The sequence below is a fragment of the Branchiostoma belcheri genome, unplaced genomic scaffold, assembly GCF_001625305.1.
Source record: "Branchiostoma belcheri isolate BF01 breed outbred unplaced genomic scaffold, Haploidv18h27 scaffold60, whole genome shotgun sequence".
In the NCBI taxonomy this organism is placed as follows: domain Eukaryota; kingdom Metazoa; phylum Chordata; class Leptocardii; order Amphioxiformes; family Branchiostomatidae; genus Branchiostoma; species Branchiostoma belcheri.
The window spans coordinates 1940392-1962074 of NW_017804243.1; the positions used below are offsets into that span (position 1 = coordinate 1940392).

Here is a 21683-nt window from a genome sequence, read left to right on the forward strand (position 1 = left end):
TTTGGGGCTGGTGGGAGACAAATATTCCCGTCTGAAACGTAAAATGGAAAACCTCGAATTAAGTACGCACCCCTTCTACGCACGGCCGGTACCACAGTGAACATGTAGTATGACAGTTCGTCGTTCCAAACAAATTTAAAATTGTTAAAAACTAGATTTATGCCGTGTACTACGCGATGGTATGGTAACGTAGCGGGAAACGTTTCAAGTTCTTTTGTTTTTCACCGCCGGCCGCAGCCGACTTGCAAGACGTCACCACCGCATCGAAAGGTAAGGCAAGTGCGGCGAAACGCACAGATTTGGATCCAGCTTTGGAGTGTTGGTGTCTTGGTGATCAAACAAGCAATGGTCAATAAAGATTCGTGAAAAAAAAGACAATATTTCAATATTGATTTTATCGGTAACGAGGGGGGGGGTACTTGAATGTTGATGCACAGGTACGTAGCTTTAATGTTTTTAATACGAAATGCGCCGAACACTTCTTTAATAGCGCCCGCGCGATTGACCCATCGGAGAGAAACAATCATACAGGCGGAGAACGGGCGGAGTATTTGGGTGTTGAGGTGCTACCGAATTTAAAATTTGACACCGAAACCAATTAACACACTGGGATCAATGGGACTTTCGATTCCGAACAGGAGAAAGTGACAAGTTTGACTGCGTTTCAAGTAATCTCTCGTTATGTGATAGATGTTTTTGTCACAAATCAAAGCAATAAACAGTGTGTTTATTAATTTGTACTCCGTAGAACTTATAAGTACAGTCTGTTCAGAGGAACTTCAAGAAAGACTTCCTTCTCGGGGTCCATGTTCTGGAAAGCTGTCCTCAGCGCTGCGCATGCCACGGCCCTCTCTGTGTTCTTCAGCTGTAGGTGTACTTTGCCTGTCGGCGCGCCAAACACCCCACCCACCGGCCGGGCGGTAAGATTTCATCAAAGGCTACATTTTAAGTTCACTCCGCCCCTATCATTGTAGCTTGCCGAACAGTCGAGTAGGAGTACATCTAGATGGAATTGTCACGTCGTACTGACTGGTGTAGCCCGCTACAAAGTAATTTCCTGTGGCATTTATCAAGATTTAAAAATATTTGTGATACGAAGTGAAACATGGTTAACAATTTCTGAACCTTTGAAACGACATGGGCATAATCTTTGTTGAAGATTCCTGAGTTGAACTCAAGCCGGAAGTGTATTGGAAATGATGACCATCAGTCGAGGCACAACTGTTATGTTATCACATGTTACGTTAAGACGATCAAGAACGTTCACGGCTTGCGGACCATTTCAAATATTACCACTCATAAACCCTACAATTGTATGTGTACTTACGGGAGGTTATATTTTTGCCGGGGTTCCACTGAGATCGGCGCCGGCTAGCTGGGGAACGATCCCGTCGGCATGACAAAGCGCCGGGCGTCATTGCCAGAGACCTACATTTTCTTACCGTGGGTGACTCGACTTCTTCTTTTACCGCAACTTGGTGTCAATATCGACGATAGTCACAGGAAATATGTTCATTTATTGAAGTTTAACTTTATTTCCACTCGTCAATATTCTTATCTAAACATGCTATGGACGATCGACGTTCCAAGCTGCCCGTGCCGGTGTCCCGCTTTATTCCTGGGTCGTCCACGGATTTATCGGCGGAAAACTCAAATAAAGTACGCACTGCGACTTTGGCGACGGCCCGAGACACTTCTGGGATTTTAAAAAATGTAAAAAGTGCGTACTATATTAGGGAATTTACGGCGTATTTCTTGTAATTCGGTACTACGCGACGCCATATTTTACAAAAGTTTTTCGGTGGCCCTCCCCCCCCAGGTCGATTTTTTTTTCGATGGCCCTCCCCCCGGCTCAAATTTTTTTCCATGGCCCTCCCCCCAGGCCAAAAAATTTTTCAATGGCCCTCCCCCCCAGTGCACCAGCCCTCCCCCCCGGTAAATATCGTACAGTCCCTTATCTATGCAGACATGTACAAAATGTAAACAATATGCTTTAATCCTTGAGCCAAATCTCCCAATCAAACGGTTCTTTTGTTGTTTATGAGGCTGTGAATGGGACACAAAACAAAGCTGTGTTGGGATTTGAAGCTGAAGCACTACATATGGGAGAGTACTCCCACGACATTTGTATACACACAATGAAAACAATGCATGTACAGTTTTGCATACAAGCAACAAGAAGCAAGCATTCATGACATGTGCCTTGTTGATTACTGGAAGCAGTCTCCTGGGCCTAAACTAAAAGTTTTTCATTTTGCTAACATAGAAAAATTGTACTATATCCTGAAGTTCATATTTCATACAGCACTGTATTAATAATAAGTACCATAGCAGCAGACTTCCAAATTACATGTACATGTCAGATACTGTAAACAGTATAATTGTATACTGAAAATTTATACCATAAATTATAGGACTGCTCTCCATGACAGTATTTTTAAAAAATTTAAAAACTAATGGTTTAATTAACAAAGTCTAACTGTGATGGCATTTTGTGAATGACACAGATTTTCTAGCAAATTAAAATTTGTTTGTAAGCTCAGGAATGATAAGCTGTATTCTAATCGGAATTCTAGTCTGTATTCTAATATGTATCTTTTCCATTTCTTACTGATTAACCAAGATTTGTAAGTCTCTGTTGTTGTTGTTGTTTTGATGTAGCTTGGCTGTCGTCAACATGGCCACGGAGGAAGACATGCGAGATGAACTCTACAACATGCAGCAGAAGATAGACCAAACCACAGATGATGTAAGTACTCAGCAATATCATGTTTAGATTCATAACAAATCTAGAGCATCATTTTGTTTGTACAGTGTATTTATCAGCAATGATACTAGACTACATTTCATAATACTTGGGTCAGCGCAGGTTAGTAATCATGGCTGACCCACAAAAAGTACTGACATAAGTTTCACATAACACAAAAACAAATAAGAAAATTAGAACCTAAAATATAAATCCTGCAATAAAAGGAATGATTTATAAAGTACAATAAATAAATACTTAGGAGGCCATACATAGTAATGATTAGGGGTGGGTACCGGTTCAGTCGGACCGGTTTGGACCGGAACAACATTCAAGAACCGAGTCCAAAAAACCGAAACGTGAAAACCGGATGACCGGACCTGATGTACATTTCTGTAGATTGTACCAAGGACATTATACACAAGGCTTTCTTATACAATGTCTCTGATTGTACACACATCTTTTGATAATCTGGCCATGACAGGTAAAAAAAATAACCCTGAATCATACTAGATCAGCCTAAATCCATGTTTATGCGTTCAAAAACAAGAAAAAAATTGTTTCCCGGTATTAATCTCTTGAAACACGGCGCTGAATATTGACGCAAAAATATTTCGTGCATCGCGCGCCTGTATGCAAATCCCGCGTCACGTGTCGGCATTTCGCATCTCTGATTGGTTGTTGCGTCCGCCGCCGGCGCTGCTGGCGGTAAGACTTGAGCGAGCCGACACGCTAGTAAACAACTTTTCTTTGTATATCGATATAAGCGCTAAAATGCTATTTTCCACAACCACACATCGATATTCTAGTGAAGAAATGCATAGTTTCAAGAATCAATGGGGAAAATATATGCTTCTATGCGGATTTTTAGCGTTTTCGACGTGATTTTGTCGTCACTAAACCCGGAAGTGTGGACCGCGGCGTGGCGAAATTTTTAGCGTATTTTACCCTGCGTTTTACCAATCAAAAAAAATAAACAACTCCCGCGAACCCTGTAACATTTTAGATCGCAGCAATTAAGTATGTGATCAAATTATTTGTGGATGTGCTGGCATTTCAGCCGTATTATTCATCGGGAAAAGCGGCCTTATGCACGGCCGTGCCGTGTACACCAAGAATAGCTGATGCTACTACTAGTACTAGCAGTACTTGTGTTTCGCTTGCCAAAATATGATATACTATACTACTGTACAATAATCAGGTCCGGTTCAGGTCCGGACCTGGACCTGATCCTCTGAACCTGATCCGGACCTGGACCTGAATTTTCTGAACCGGTACCCACCCCTAGTAATGATACAATGTAGGAAATCATTTTTAAACAGGCCATATGTAGCAATGTAGCTTGATGGGCCTACAATATATAAGAACTACAAGTTGGAGTAGATGGAATGGTTTTTTAGTTATTACTGAATTGATCATGAAAATAAGAACAGGGTGGGTTTTCCATTGAGACTTGAATTTATTTCTGAGTACAAATGTAGACTGTTCCAGAGCCATTAGCCAACACACAAAACTTAACATCCAACTGGCAAACCTTTGTTTCTTACATAACCGAGCTTGAGGCTCAGGGCTCGAAATTCATTTTTGGGAATAGGTCAGGCACTGGTGCACCCAACCTAAAAAATTGGGTGCACAAAAACTTTTTTGGGTGCACCATATAACATGTATAAGATGAAATAAGTAGAATGTCAGCAAACTTTAATAGGTAGAATGTCACTGAAACTTATATGTATGTTTCATTTCTAAAGAAAAGTACCATGACAAAGATTTTATTATTTTTCTGACACATAGATGTTAAGAATATGCTGTATACTACTATACATTGAACATCTTTACATAAGTAAACCTATGAAAATATTTGGGTGCACTGGTGCACCCACAGAAAAAGATTGGGTGCACAGCTCCGAATTTCGAGCCCTGAGGCTATTACTAGAAGCAAATTGCATTTTTTTCTTTCAAAAGACACTGTAAATGGTTTCTATTAATATGGCTGCTTTGTGAATGAAATTAGCATATCTATTGGTTGCCATAGGAACCATAGATGCTGTTACCATGGTTCTGGGACATCAATTATTCCAGCTTCCTTTCTTCACTGTGAAACTCTGTTAGGGAGCCATTATTACATTCAGTTCATGAGATTGCCAGTACATTGTATTTCTTTCTACCCCGTGTTACCTATTCTAGATCTGCAAATGGATTTTCTGTAGAAAAAAAGTTGTGCAGGAAAAATCTGTGCAAAGATTTCAAGTCCTTTTTAGTTTTAGTAAGTGAGAAAGTGGGTAGTACATGTACATGAATATGGTTTTTAGGTACTAGGGAAATATCAAAAGTAGTTAGCACTCGCTAAGATTCAATTAGGGTTTTTTTCTAGATGGTAATTGTCAATGAGTAATATTATATATTCGAATTCCAGATGGTAGTTTAATTTGTTAAAGTTAAAAACGGTGAAAAACCAGGTTATGCACTGGTGCCCATTTGTGGTGGGATTTATACAAAGGTCAGAAAATAAAAGCCAAGTTTGATGGGTGGATTCCTTTATTTAAATCCTACAACACTTTCAAATGATGTACAGTGAATCAGCCACAGTAAAAGTTATAACAAGATGGGTGTTCTTCTAGCCAGTCTTTTGGTCATTTGACAGAAGTTTGCTGCTCAAGACGGACAGATATTTTGCCAAATTCGTCTTCTTTGATCAACAAAAATTTTGCTCAATCCAACATCTTTGACAAAAATTGGTAAATTGGTGTGAAAGATACAGAATGCGATGTCATTAAAATAAAGTCACCGAGCAAAATATGCTCCCCAAAATGCTGGAAATGATGTTTCAGAGTCACCTTCAATACTCGACATGATGTAACTTCAAACAAATTGATTGACAGAAAAAAAATTGCAGGCTGGCTAGAACACTGAACAAGCCCTGTTATGTACAGTCGATAGACCACATCAGTGGGATTCTCTGTGTACTTTCCTTGGTGCTGAACCACCATCCACCATCCATGTGTGTTCCCAGTCCTGTCCTCCCACGGTTCATGTGGGCGTTATCATTCATAAAGTACCTTGACGTCAGAGCTAATGACGTCAGACTTTTTGTCCCCACGTTGTCTGCAATAAGGCCTGGGAAAAAATATGTTGTGTTTCCTGTTTCAGTCCCACAAAATTTTTTCCTAGCGTGTCCAGGTTTCATGTTGTGGATGCAGTCTTTGCTCTCTTAATAGTCTAATGAAAGGGGAACAAAAAAGATCTTGATCTGTGTTCTAGCCAGCCAGAATTTTTTTCTGTCAACAAAATTTTAAAATCTTAGCTCTTGCCACCTTTGCTGGTAGTCTAAGCTTAGTTTAATGACATCTCTCTTCATAATCTTTACGCGCCCATTTTTGTCCATCAAAAATGACCGATTGGGCAAAATTTTTGTCTGTCATGACTGGCAAAATTCTGTCAAATGACAAAAAGATGGGCAATGGCTAGAAGGCTGGTTTCAATATTTTAGAGATACATGTATTTAGCTATTTTAGAGATATAATAATAATAATAACCATCCCTTCTCATTATATTTTCTTTCTTTCATTCATTCAATCTTTATAGTAGACAGGAGTCAAGATTATGAACCTGCATTTCTCCTCTGGTCTCTCAGCCGTTTCCAAAATCATATCCAGTTGCATGAGTTTTTGGCAATTGCTATGAAAATAAGGTATTTTCACAACAGGAATATCCAAATTGTATGCACACTTTGCACGCCAACAGTACATGGTAACAGGCAATTTTGCCTTAACAACTTGTGTACCTCAATATGTATAATTAGGCCTTACTATTTCCAACAGATATTTGGTCTTTTTTGTAACAAAATGTATGTATAAGTTGCAACTTGACACTACTGCTATCCACAGAATTTAATTGGAGCGCCCTACAGCTAATGGCTGTTTATTGTCAGAATGTAGCGGCGGTTTTTATAATAGCCGCGGGCTCTCAGCCAGCCAGGCCTTTATGCACGTTTAATGATCATGATCTGAGGAAAACCCACGCTCCCCTAGCAGCAAAGTTTGTTGTTGTTGCTTCCTGTTTTCTTGCGTATACACATATAAGGGCAAATTAGGTACCCACGTTCTGAATGCCGACTGATGCGTGCTGATGACGTCAAATCAAACTAGTAAGATGTTATCCTCGTCGTTTGAAGACCGCGAAATCAAGACAAGTGATAATCTGTGGAGGATTTTGAACGTTGTTTGCATTTTTTTGCCATGTTTCAGTCGCTGGAGAGTACCAGGCGAATGCTACAGATGGCAGAGGAGGTATGTGTTGAATTTCGTTATTCATAATATTTCTTAATTAAACTTTTCCATTTACTAAATTGAACTTGAAGGGGAGACAAAACACGTGATTTCTCACCACTACTACTTGAAGCTATTTCAATTCGACGTTAGTTGTAGCTGGTTCGCTATAAATATATAAGTATAATTTAACTCTCTAGCGTTGTCTGTTAATGTAATCTGTTAAGATTAACTGGTCATTTTCATTGATTATTTATAATACGTATAATACGTAGCACATTATTTGCTACCTAAAATTTACTGGGATGTGCAAAAGTTACAACAGAGCATCAGTTTGTGTCACCATAGATATAATGGTACACGTAGAAACAATACAATTGAACTCGTTTCCATTTTTTTTACAAGGACAAGTCGATTTATTCACAGTTTAACATTGCCTGCACTCCTGGATGAACCTTCAATTGTTACCTGGATCCCCCCATGCAGACCCTCATTAGTGTAACCCAGATGTTCCACATTGATTGTTTCTGTGTTCTCATCCTGAATGCATAAAGTCATGCTTTTACATGTACCTGCAGCTATAACAACTGGATCAGACAGTGTTTTGTGTATTGAATATGTCTGGACAAATAAAATATACCTTATATATACATGTTATATATAATGTTTTTTGTGACCTTCATCTCCAGATTTGACCTTGAACTGGAATGACCTTTGAATTTTGTCATGCTGTCTGCAGTATTGTGGATGTCACAGTGGCTTATGTGCACTTGACTCAGTCTGGTAGATTAAAATCTGAAGTATGTGTGGACCTTTTTACAGAGCTGACAGAAACAAGCCCAAAATTTGTCCGTCCATTCAAGAAAGGTCCAGCATACATTGGAACATCCAATGCAAGGAACTACACTTTTAGATGTACTCTTTCAAGTACAACTGTGTAACTAACTTGGTCACATACATTCCTTGTCAGATACAGGACTCACTATTTACTGTCATTTCATAAATGTTCATTCATTCAGAATATGATGCCCAGAGTTACATAAGGGACTAACCATGACTCAATGTTTTTTAAGTGTGCACGATGGACATTCCCTGTGTAATTTTGAGCCCTGGGTGGTTGTGTCATTCCCTTGTCTTGTGCTTTGCTCCCCTGCAATATCCCTGGAACAGGTTACAGCTCATGTCAGGTAAGGGGAGTTCGGCAGTCACTCCACGCACCTTTCAATGTTTGAAACAACACCGCCAGGTTTCCATATGCACCATATTTTTGCCCTCTCGGTTGCCCTGTTAGAAGATAGTTGTCCTATCTTCTCGACAAGGCAGTGTGTTTGATCCTTTGCTTTCTTCTTTTAATTGACTGTACGAAGGCATCCTTTCTTTTTCAGATGTCGCCAGTTTTCTTCTTTGTCATGAGTTTGTATTGGTTGATGAAATACTTACATGTAGTTCCTCAGTTTATATTGGTTAACTGAAAGATGTTACGACATGATTTGTACACTAAATAGGTGCTGACATGTAGAACAATTAATAGTACATGTATTTATATATATACATGTACATGTATGTGTGTGTGTATTGTGTATAATCATCAGAAGACAATGTATTCAAATTGTCACCTTGCAATAATTGCTATAGCTCAGCACTAGTAGATTTTGTCTGCTATTAAGTATACTTATTATATATAGTAACTAATAATTAGGTATCAGTTTCTTTACTTTGATTTCTTAGTCTGGAAAAGTTAATTATGGTTTCTGGTCTTTCTGTACATACAGGCATTATAAGTTCTATTCTTTAGTAGTGATTGTCTTAGTAAAATGAAAGAAATACTGCTTTAAAGCTTTTGAGGGTACAGTCAATAGTATGGTAATTTACAGTAAGTATAGTTAAGTTCTACATTGTTGGTTGGTGAATTAGTTAATTGTTCAGTATGTAATTTTTTCATGTTGCATAACATTCAATCTATTTATAAAGATTAAACTTAGCAATAAAATCGGTATATTCTATGATCCATTTCCTATTAAAGCTACCAAAAAAACTTTTTTCATCTTTTTTTCTTCAAATTCTGAATGTGCATCTAACTTTTTTCAGAGTCAAGATGTGGGTATCAAGACACTGGTTATGCTGGATGAACAAGGAGGTAATACAATATATTTTTTTACTCATATGATCTATAATTACAAATGTAGTATAAAGTATAATATTTTAATACATGATGATGTTCAGACCATGCATGATGTACAAAACCATTACAATGATGGATGTATAAACTACCAAGTATCTAATGCCAGCTCAGAAAAGAGCAAAGAATAGTCAAGCCGTCTAGTACCAGAGTTATCAACCAATTTGAGGTGTTCAAAAACTTTCTTCTAGAACCATCATAGAGTGGAACTTGCTGCCACCAAGCACAGTTGGGGCATAATCATAGCTGTAAATAGCATTTACAGTTAGATGTGCAAAGGTTAGGTGTAACAGGCCGTTCGGTATGATAAAGCCACCTGCACCACTGCGCCACATGCCTGCAAAGCTGGTGTGTTACACCGAAGGGCAGTTACAATAGCATATGAAATTATACAGAAGCTGGCAATAATCATTTTACCCAGCTCTAGATCCCCTGTGTGTGAGTGAGATCCCCTGCAGTTGTTGCTGTATTACTCCTTTGCAAATTTGACCAATTGGCAGTAACTTGTCTGATGCCCTTGATTCTCATGTAGGGCTGTTTCAAAATGCACTTGAATGTCATGATCACTGGTAAAGGCCATCTAGCTAACAGCTGATTAAGGGTTGAACATAAATCCTCTCCAACTTCAGCACACAGACTTATTATTAATAAGCAGTCTATTGCCCCCTGCTTGGTGGTTGGTTGAATGTAGCTAATTTAACTTGTATTGAAAAAAGTGGCCCTTAGTTATATAGTTGCTAAATGAACTAACTAGTGCCTACATTTACTAAATATGATAACAAGAAATGTGAGATTCAAAATCTCGAAGAAGTATACAATTCAAAATGTTCAGAATGACTGCTGAGAGTTAAAGACATAATATTATGAGAAATGTTAGCAAATTAGCATAAATTATGAATATTTAATGATACAAATTACATACAATTGTATAAGATGTTAATCAATGTTAGAAAGGATGTGTGATTTAAGCAAAAAACCTAGAAATTTTTTTGTTTAAACCAAAATTACTGAATTTTCCAAAAACTGCCAGAAACCAATTGCCTTGGCAACACGAAAATATATTAACTTATTTCATCAGTATGAAATTGTTGATGGATAAATTTTAGGAAAAGTCACCAAATTTGATGGTTCTGGTGCAAACTGTTCAGGCGCTATCCGATAAGAAAGCTAGCATGGGCCTCAAAAGCCCTCAGGGCACAGCACAGTAATAGGGCTTTCCTATTACCTCCGGGTAGGGATGTATATCCCGAGCGCGGAGGTTTTGTGAGGGAAGACGAAAATTGCGTTCGCACCCGTTTCTCGCGTTTGGGTGGACGGATATGTCTGGGACTTGGTATACGTTTTGCTGTTGGGCTGTAGATGGTGCACGTTGTTTTGGTTTTTTAGTATGTGTGTTTTAGTGCGTGAAAATGATGCGTTTAGACCGCCGATGGACACCCCTTTCAGTGTTGGTCGGGCCTCAGCTTTTGACCTTTGCATGTATAATCACCATTGAGGTCGCGACCACTGATCTGACCTTTCACACAGAGGGGTGTCAGCATTCTTTGAAACTGTTCAGATGTGAACCACATGTGCCGTCAATCAACGTCTCGTGCCTGGTGGGATCGCGCGGGTCGCAGCCAGCGAACTTCCGGGTGGGCCAATGGGTCAGGGGTCAACGCCCTCTTGCGCAATTTCGGATGTTTTCGGCTTACAAATACTGTCTCAGACCTTCTCGGGACTCGGTGTATCTTCTGTTAATGGGCTGTAGATGGTGCAGGTTTTTTTTGTTTTATTGTATATGTGTTTTGGGGCGTAAGATTATTTGTATTTCCTTTTCGTGTCTCGGACACCCGTTACTGTGTTTGTTTACATTATCGCTGGTCGCTGAGGGTCGGGCAGCCAGATTCGCCACGGGATGCCTCCTGTCCTTTCTATTTTTGGGCTCCAGTCGGCTAGGGGGGATTAGTGATTTCACACATCATTTAGCCAATTACAAACATTTCGAAACTTTTCTAAAAAAATGGTATTCGCGCGAATTCACTAGTTAATTCAAAGAACAGTCCCAACATGCACCCAACATTCTGCAACATACATTACAATACCCGGAGGTACAAAATCTACGATTTTCCTTGTGTTAATATATGGGAATTATGTCAAAACAACGTGGTCAACATTCATATACCTGAGTTTTAGACCTTGAAGAACATACATTGGCAGGGTAGGCCAACCTCTCAAGTCTCCATTCCCAAAAAATGACAAAATCCTACGCACCTAAACCATGCGAGAATTCTACCCAAACATTGAGAAGTGACCCCTGACCTCTCTGGACAGCTGATGACCGCATGTAAACCTATATCTTCTTCAGCCAGCCAGACAACACAAACATGGCTGCAAGTCTGTTTTTTCACCAAAATTAAAATACTACAACCCTTACCTATAACATTCAAGTCCAAAACAACAACATTTCCCTAGGAAAAGACTTCTTTACACTCTACATTACATTGCCATCTCTATATACTAAAACTGGGCCCTCTGCGCCTGCGCTATTACTAACCTTTGCCCTGTCAGGGCGGCCAAGTTCAAGGTCGACAGGTTTCAATCATTTCACATAAACCGGGGAGGGGTTGTTAACAACCATCCCAAGTGTCGAAGATGTCAGACCAGGAATGGTCCCCTGGGAATAAAATCTAGAAACAGGTGTCTGGGGCCCTTTTCCAGGTCTAGGGCACTAGTCTAAGGCAATTGGCGAGGCCCATAATAATGAGCAAAAAGTAATAAAAACAGAAGGAAAAGTCAAAAGCTGCTCACCCTGGCATAAGGAAGCTATCTTTCCTCATGCCAGGCCCCTAAAGTTGCATTCAAGTTAGCCTTTTAGCATTTTAGGGACAGTATATTGCATTGTCAATAAAGAATACAGAAAACTATTAAAAATGGCTAAAAACACTGAAAATCTCAAAATTTCGTGGAAAATCTGGGTGCAGTGAGTCAGCTGATGCCTGCTCCTTGCCCAAATAACTGATTTCAGGGAAATATAAGCCCTTACAGCCTATCTGGACCCCCTCCTCAAATGGGTGCAGGGCACAGCACAGTAATAGGGCTTTCCTATGTTAATATATGGGAATTATGTCAAACAACGTGGTCAACATTCATATACCTGAGTTTTAGACCTTGAAGAACATACATTGGCAGGGTAGGCCAACCTCTCAAGTCTCCATTACCCAAAAATGACAAAATCCTACGCACCTAAACCATGCGAGAATTCTACCCAAACATTGAGAAGTGACCCCTGACCTCTCTGGACAGCTGATGACCGCATGTAAACCTATATCTTCTTCAGCCAGCCAGACAACACAAACATGGCTGCAAGTCTGTTTTTTCACCAAAATTAAAATACTACAACCCTTACCTATAACATTCAAGTCCAAAACAACAACATTTCCCTAGGAAAAGACTTCTTTACACTCTACATTACATTGCCATCTCTATATACTAAAACTGGGCCCTCTGCGCCTGCGCTATTACTAACCTTTGCCCTGTCAGGGCGGCCAAGTTCAAGGTCGACAGGTTTCAATCATTTCACATAAACCGGGGAGGGGTTGTTAACAACCATCCCAAGTGTCGAAGATGTCAGACCAGGAATGGTCCCCTGGGAATAAAATCTAGAAACAGGTGTCTGGGGCCCTTTTCCAGGTCTAGGGCACTAGTAATAAGGCAATTGGCGAGGCCCATAATAATGAGCAAAAAGTAATAAAAACAGAAGGAAAAGTCAAAAGCTGCTCACCCTGGCATAAGGAAGCTATCTTTCCTCATGCCAGGCCCCTAAAGTTGCATTCAAGTTAGCCTTTTAGCATTTTAGGGACAGTATATTGCATTGTCAATAAAGAATACAGAAAACTATTAAAAATGGCTAAAAACACTGAAAATCTCAAAATTTCGTGGAAAATCTGGGTGCAGTGAGTCAGCTGATGCCTGCTCCTTGCCCAAATAACTGATTTCAGGGAAATATAAGCCCTTACAGCCTATCTGGACCCCCTCCTCAAATGGGTGTCAGGGCGGCCAAGTTCAAGGTCGACAGGTTTCAATCATTTCACATAAACCGGGGAGGGGTTGTTAACAACCATCCCAAGTGTCGAAGATGTCAGACCAGGAATGGTCCCCTGGGAATAAAATCTAGAAACAGGTGTCTGGGGCCCTTTTCCAGGTCTAGGGCACTAGTCTAAGGCGTCGTGTGGCGTCGTGTGGTGTAGTGGTACATCACTGGACTATGAAACGGGGAGACCCGGGTTCGATTCCGGGTCGTACCCGAACAAGTCCGAACATGCGCCCCGACGTTGTACCCTTGGGAAAGGTACTTTACACGACTTTCCTCACTTCACTCAGGTGAAAATGAGTACCTAGCTTCGGCTAGGGACGTCCCTCGGATAGGACGTTAAATGGAGGTCCCGTGTTTGGGAGAGCCACAACCCACGCACGTTAAAGAACCCACCACACTTATCGAAAAGAGTAGGGGACCTTCCCGGTGTGAGTGGTTCAAACATTACAGTCTGGTCTCAGGTTTGACATCTTTGAAAAGGTGATAGTCACCTGTTATGTCAATCCTTCCACAAATAGTGGTAAAATCGTACAATAAAATAAAAAAATAAAATAAAATAAGGCAATTGGCGAGGCCATAATAATGAGCAAAAAGTAATAAAAACAGAAGGAAAAGTCAAAAGCTGCTCACCCTGGCATAAGGAAGCTATCTTTCCTCATGCCAGGCCCCTAAAGTTGCATTCAAGTTAGCCTTTTAGCATTTTAGGGACAGTATATTGCATTGTCAATAAAGAATACAGAAAACTATTAAAAATGGCTAAAAACACTGAAAATCTCAAAATTTCGTGGAAAATCTGGGTGCAGTGAGTCAGCTGATGCCTGCTCCTTGCCCAAATAACTGATTTCAGGGAAATATAAGCCCTTACAGCCTATCTGGACCCCCTCCTCAAATGGGTGCAGGGCACAGCACAGTAATAGGGCTTTCCTATGTTAATATATGGGAATTATGTCAAAACAACGTGGTCAACATTCATATACCTGAGTTTTAGACCTTGAAGAACATACATTGGCAGGGTAGGCCAACCTCTCAAGTCTCCATTCCCAAAAAATGACAAAATCCTACGCACCTAAACCATGCGAGAATTCTACCCAAACATTGAGAAGTGACCCCTGACCTCTCTGGACAGCTGATGACCGCATGTAAACCTATATCTTCTTCAGCCAGCCAGACAACACAAACATGGCTGCAAGTCTGTTTTTTCACCAAAATTAAAATACTACAACCCTTACCTATAACATTCAAGTCCAAAACAACAACATTTCCCTAGGAAAAGACTTCTTTACACTCTACATTACATTGCCATCTCTATATACTAAAACTGGGCCCTCTGCGCCTGCGCTATTACTAACCTTTGCCCCTCAAGGGTTAAAGAAGTGTGGCACAGTCCCACAAGTCCCACAGTGGACAACAGCTGTTGATGATATAAAAAAAAAACCACATCACATACAGCACAGAGGTGTTGAACTGCCAGGGACTTATCAGCTCGACTTATTGCTCCCCCCCCCTCTTAGGGGTCCGCTAGTAAGGCTATCTCTAAGAGTAACTCTAGCCTTAGAACACCTGTACAAAAGCTAGCTGATACAAGCACTAGTAATAAGCAGGTTAGGACTATGCGACTAAATCTTGTTTTTTTTCTCACCACCAGAGCAACTTGACCGTGTTGAGGAGGGGCTTGATCGGATAAATGAGGACATGCGGCAGGCGGAGCGCAACCTGACCAACCTGGAGAAGTGCTGCGGACTCTGCGTATGTCCCTGGAAAAAGTCAGTATATTATATTCAACTCTCACATTTCCTCTTTTTTGTCCACGAAATATGGATGTATCATTTTTGGGATGACTGTGTGTGTGTGTGTGTGTGTGTGTGTGTGTGTGTGTGTGTGTGTGTGTTTGTGCGTGTGTGTGTGTGTCTGTTTGTGTATGTGTGTGTGTTGTGTGTCTGTTTGTGTATGTCAGTGTTTTCGCATATTTGTGGTCAGCATATCTTAAGAAGGCCTGAATGGATTGTGATGCTATTTGGTATGTGGGTAGGTTTGGAAAAACGAAGGCCAAGGTCAATCGTGGGCCTCCTGGGGTCTGTCTCTGGTACTTAGCAGAACTTTTTACTGCAGCAGAACTTTTTTGTATTTTTTTTTACCTGAACATGCTACTATTTCTAGGATATTTTAGTAGCATATAGCTTTTTATGTTAGGAAGAAGTGGTGTAGGTTTGGTCCCCCTACCAGTTTGTTTTGGAACTGCAGGGGCATTCTTGGTAAAATCTTTTTAAGAGGATAAGTCAAGAAAGGAACAATGAACTCTAATGATTTGGGGCATGTAAGTAGCTTATTACATGCTACATACCTCATTTGCTTTGCATAATTAGCTCATGCAAATTATGCAAATGAGGACTTAAATGGCAATTGTATAATTCCAGTGTTTTACATTATAGGACAATAATAACACATTGTCACATGATTGATCAATGACAGGTGGGAACATTAAACAGATATTAGTACACATACTTCCACATGTACAATATATTTGTAATCAGGTAGTGCAGAACCACCAATCAAATATAGATTATGCTGTAAAACTTTATGTTCCTTAACATATGAGACAAATGAAACAAATAAATCTGCAAAAGCACTGAATATTTCGTTGAGGTTTGAGACCTCCAAACTCTTATTGAAAGTGTGAAAAGCTGCAGTTAAAGCTGCAAACTGATGCATTCTGGATTGTTCAAAGTAAAAGCTCATTCCATTGCCCTTTTTTCATGTTCTGTTACCTTTGATTGTGGGCATATTGCTCTCTTGCTTTGAAACTTCCTGTCAGAAAGAAGTGCTAATCTATTGAATTACATTCCTGCCTTGGTTGTCAACACAAATTTGTGTTGTTAATGTGTTGCTGGGAGACACAGATCCACTTAACATTGGTGGGACACGTGTTTGTCCCACAGGCATACATGTGTAGTGTGTGAAGGTGTGGGTGAGAACAATTTTTGACATCATCTATGACATCATACATACACAGTACTCAACTGTTCTTGGTGCATATGCCTTATATGGTGTTAACTCTGGAGCAGGTGAATGTGAGGGGAATTCTAGATTTCCCACGGATCAGTGTCTAGCCAGTGTTCTAGCCATGTCTGCCTTTCCATCATTTGATGGAATTTTACAACTTTTGACTGACAAAATTTTGCCCAATCTGTCATCTTTGATGGTCAAAAATTGGCATATAAAGACATGAAAAAATGCCATTGAACTAAGCTTAGTCTACCAGCAAAATTTGCCCCTCAAAATGCAGCAAATAATGTTCCAGAGGGTCAAGATTTCAAAATTTTCCCAGGGGAGCATGCCCACAGACACCTGTAGGATTGTTGAACCTTCAGTGTTCAGGGCCAATAGAATAGATAGGGGATCTGCATTGAATTCCATTATAAGTGGAATGTTATATTTACTAGAGGTATCATAGGATTGTTTGCATCACCTGCTAACTTAAAACAGCATGTAAGCCTGCTTTCCCAATTCCTAATTCCTGATTCAGAATTTACAACAGTTAGACACAATCTGTTGCTATGATTGCTATCAAAGGTCTGGATACATCATAATTGGATCCATGCAATTATCATTTTTACCTCTGCAATGTACTAGATGGGACACAGAAATTTATTCTTGATTAAATTTTGCTCACAACAATGCTCTGTTACAAATGAGGGGTGACGCTATAGAGAAGTAACCTCCTTTGATGTATGTAATACAAATAACTCCAGCTGTCAGGCTCACAGATTATAGAGCTATTAATATATGTACTTTCACTCAGTATAGAAAATCCATATGTATTCAGCTGGCTATGGTTATACTGTAGTTAAATATTACATTATTCGATGATCAATGTCTAGGCTTACATAGTATAGCTGTGGTGTTATGACTGTGTAGAATGATGCTATGTCAGTCTTTGGGCCAATTCTTTAGACATTTCATCAAAGTCCAAGTGTAACTAGCCTTTTAAATATATGAAAGGTAAAGGTACATTTGTAGTCCCATAGCCTTTTTCAGGCCATATGGGAATGCCAGGAATCGAACGTATGACCTCTATCAGTCTTGTGTCTGCTATTCTAACCACTCGGCCACTGGACACTACAGAGTCCACTAAACATGTGTTCTTTTCTAAAAACAGGTGGCGCAGTTTTGAGAAGAACTCCAGCTACCAGCAGGCGTTCAAGAGCGGAGAAGATGGGAAGATCGTGACCAGCCAGCCCGTCAGGATGTCCGACGACCGCCACGGACCACAGGTGTCTGGGGACTACATTACCAGGTATCATAGTCTATTTACTAGTATATGGGCGAATAGGTTGTCCATTTTCCATTATACCCCATTGGAAGTCCACAAGCTTTTCTGGTGAATTCTGTCTTTCACAGGCAGCCATCCTAACACCTGTAGCAACCTGCCCGTGTTTGTATTCCAGTCACAATCCCCAAGGCAATCCTGACTGCTCTGTTCTGTATCACTTGAAGCTGTTTCATGTTCTGGTTGAACTGATAATTACATGTATGATGGACAGTCCAAACTAGTCTATTCCAGTTTATAGGTGCTACCATGTGGTGAAAACTTTTTGACTTGATGAATGTGGATTTGTTTTATCAGTGTAGGGGTGTATACGTAGAAATAGCTACAATATCATTCTTATAACTTGAACAAAAGGCTATTGGCTAATGCTAAATGAACCAACCACAAGCAAAATGAACTGCTAGGCTAAGTTCATATTTTGTACCTGTTACAGGGTGACCAACGATGCCCGTGAAGATGAGATGAATGAGAACTTGACCCAGGTGGGTGGGATCATCGGGAACCTGAAGCACATGGCCATGGACATGGGCAACGAGCTGGACATGCAGAACACACAGCTGGACAGGATCGAAACAAAGGTACGTGGAAACTCTGGGCAGGGGTGGGAAGTGTACTGGAAAGTATCATTCATTCTTGGTGATGCCTCGGGAGTGAACCCAATAGTATAACTATAGTCCGGAATTCTAGATCTAGGTATTTTATAAATACGTTTCACTGTTATTTTCCAAGCGCGCATAGCGTGTGTAGTCTAGTGGTTAGGTCCCTGCCTCTGGACCAGGAGGTTGGGGGTTCGAATCCCGGTTATATTCGCTCACCCTATACATGCACGCTACTGGAAAGTGTTACAGTCCTTAGGACGGGACGCGAGCATGTAGAATTGTATTGGGTAAGAACTACGTCAACTATGATGCAGCCCTAGGCCAGCTGTCCCTTACCTCTCTGTACCAGAGACGAGTTCTCTGTACCAGAGACGAGTCCTACTCTGTAAGAAGTTTGCAGTGTCTTTATCAAGATCCCCTACTTTCTCCAGTTGGTTACCGCCTACACGTGCAATTGTACATGGCAGAGAACTCAGGTCCAAAAATCAAATCAGTCAATTTAGCTGCAGAACATCGAGATTTAAGAACAGTACTTTACCTTTCATTGTAAAGTTACTAAATGATAGTTGACATGTTCATTGTGTAAGTCATGGTTGTATTGAATCGTTATAGCTGATTTTATATTGTTTAACATTGTTGTATTGAATCGTTATAGCTGATTTTATATTGTAAACAATAACCACAATTCAGCCGAAGGGCTGCTATGGTATTGTATTTGTATTGGTATTTGTGTGGAAATAAATAAACCAGTCATAAGCTGTGGTTTCACTGTTCATTATACTTGTCAAAACCTAGGGGAATTTCTCTGGTACAATGAATCTGTTAATACTGTACTGTCCTCTGTCACGACCAGTGAGCGATAACTTGATCGAGATCAATTTTTCTACGAATGCCTACTGAACATCTGTTTGTCCCCGGAAGTAAGTTGTCTCCATACAGGCCTCAGGGGCATCCGTTTGCTCCAGAAGTAAGAGATGTTATGTCAGGTTTGAATCCTAACAACAACAAGCATAACAACATTGGGTCAGGCAGTACCCGTGTGCGCTTTTTTGCAGTTGAAACAATTCTGTAGTACAGCAGAATTACAAACCATGCTTTGTTATGATTTCATGGTAAGAGGCCACTGCTAAAAACACAAATTTTAAAACAAAATCACCATCACGATTTCCAGTAGTCAGACTGTGTGTTTTTGTTCCAGGCTGACTCAAATGTGGACAGAATCCAGCTTGCCGACAAGAGGGCCAACAAGGTGCTGAGAAAGCAGTGAAAATGCGGACGCACGCGTGGATCTATGTAGTACGCAACTTCTCTCGGAGATTGAGATGGGGACCCAGTCCAATGTTTAACGTGCCTCATGTCAGGAGATACACCAGAGCTATACGCTGTAATTACCAGGGTAGTACTGTAAAGATTTTGTCTTTAATCAATTTATGGACTGCGGTTTCGGAATGGGGGCCAGAATCTTTATTGAACTGCCCTTCTTGTTTCCAGAGTTCACTATGTTGTAATCATCAATTCATGACAGTGATGTCTTTTTAATATTGATGTAACTTTTCTTTCCTATTCCAAGCATATTTAGTAATTACTTAATATGCATCTCCTGTTGGTATTAAAATCATAATTGAACCCTAAAGCATAAGTTATGAACACAGAATGATACATTGTATATATTAAAATGCATCATAATACACACAATCCTGAAGGATATAGTTGTAATTTGAAGTAGGGTGACCGTTTTGGAATCAACAGGATTCAAGAATGACATTGGTTGGTGCTTCTAGCCTAGATTATAGTTTCTATAGACTATGTAGAATCAAGGAGGACCCTACTATCTTCCCATGACATGGTCAATTGTTGTGTCTTATAATAACATCCTTCTGTGTCTGTCATGTTGACCAAAGTTTACGAGTTGTCATTGCTTTTCCTGATAACTAACAGTTCCACAGAATAAGACTTAGTACATAATGCTTGTCCAGTGGTGATTTTGAATGGCTTGAACAAGCTGTTCTACATGTACATTGTAGTTGTCAACCTTATTCCGTCTCAATATATGATCAATACATCATAACAAGGATCTTTTATTCTTTTAACCAGCAGAATAATGTAAGGTGAGTAATACACATGTACATCTCACAACAATGAGTGAAGACAACCCTTTCTGTTGTGACACTTCCTTCTCAATGTACAAAATGTAATGTATGATCATACAGAAGGTACTGCGCCTCCACAAATTCATGATTTCTGTTGTTTGGTCAGTTCTATCAGAATTTTGTCGCGTAAGATATCGTTTCCAACACAAGATTTGAAAACTGCATTTTTTGCGGTACTTTTGTATTCGCGGTTTTTGCGGTCACGTCTGTACAGCTAACTTATCATTACCATGAACAAATAATTTGCCGACTTTCTTTTTGCTGCTCCTGCTGCCACCGTGGACGTATAGTTCCGCGAACATGTCCATTTTTCTGTGACCGTGAACTTCTGCTACCACGAACGTTAAGTGATTTACAGTACGCAAAAACGACCTTAAACAATCATAGGTTCAATAAAAGTGCTATGCACATTATATTTCAGATTTCGTTTTGCCAGCGTGCTCAATACTGCTATGATGAGCACTACTAATATGAAAGAATTGTCTTGATGAGTGTGGTCAATGTGAGATATACAAATGACCATTGTTCTTCTACCATGGGAACATACAGTAGAATGTCATTCTGTTGTCCTTTTATTTCTTCACATCTTTCCAAGTTGGTGACAAAAGGCAAATCTTGAATGTGATTGCATTAAAAAACAGACCACAGTCCTAGACATACGGTACATGTATGTACATGTACATTGCAGTCACAACTTTATGCTATGCTATTTCTGTACACGAGACAAAGTGAAGTGCTTACCAACAAGCTTTTGATCAGTCCTCAGATCACTCTTAAGTTGAAATGATCCAGACTTTTGGCCCCCGGCACAGTTGAAGGATGGCTGAAGTGTTGTGATGTATATGGCTCCTATTCACTCCTCTCAAAACATACTCCAGCTCAGTGTTCAATATTCTGACTTGTATCCAAAGTCATGGAATATGACTTAGTCACACAACTTGATTATGTACCTTCCTTCCATATATCTGGTGATCTGTTACACTAGCTCATTATAATGCTAAAGGTCACCAAGCTACACTTGAATTTAAAAAAAAAACAATCCAAATCAAGTCCTGTAAAATACATATACCGGTAATGAAAATTCAGCTTCCTTGCACAAACAGCTTTGAAACATATGTCAGGTATGGAAAGTGCTGTACATTTCAGATCACATGGCTTGACACTGTGTTGGAGTGAGTGGTGAACAGTGCTCGAGTTGGTCACATGTATCAGGCATACTGCTCTTCAACAGTGCACTTAAAGCCCACACTAATTTATTTCCTTCATTCTCTGACATTTTCGGGTGAAAATATACAAAGTGAATGTCATAAAATCAGAAGGGAGGGAGGAAAACTTGAATATG

General features: G+C 40.0%; 1 protein-coding gene across 2 annotated transcripts in view; it reads left to right on the forward strand.

Moving 5' to 3' along the window:
• The window catches only part of LOC109482790 (synaptosomal-associated protein 25-like), a 23980-nt gene extending 3569 nt beyond the window's left edge, over window positions 1-20411 (forward strand). The window contains exons 2-8 of one of the 2 annotated variants that reach the window (XM_019785627.1): window positions 2660-2749; window positions 6991-7032; window positions 9100-9148; window positions 14911-15028; window positions 17422-17559; window positions 18026-18170; window positions 19390-19458. In XM_019785627.1, coding sequence (XP_019641186.1) covers window positions 2678-2749; window positions 6991-7032; window positions 9100-9148; window positions 14911-15028; window positions 17422-17559; window positions 18026-18170; window positions 19390-19458 — 633 coding nt within the window. In that variant the 5' untranslated portion in view covers window positions 2660-2677. Of the gene's footprint in view, window positions 1-2659; window positions 2750-6990; window positions 7033-9099; window positions 9149-14910; window positions 15029-17421; window positions 17560-18025; window positions 18171-19389 lie in introns of both variants that reach the window. The other variant, XM_019785626.1, reaches the window with a different exon arrangement.
• Window positions 20412-21683: the final 1272 nt, after the last annotated feature.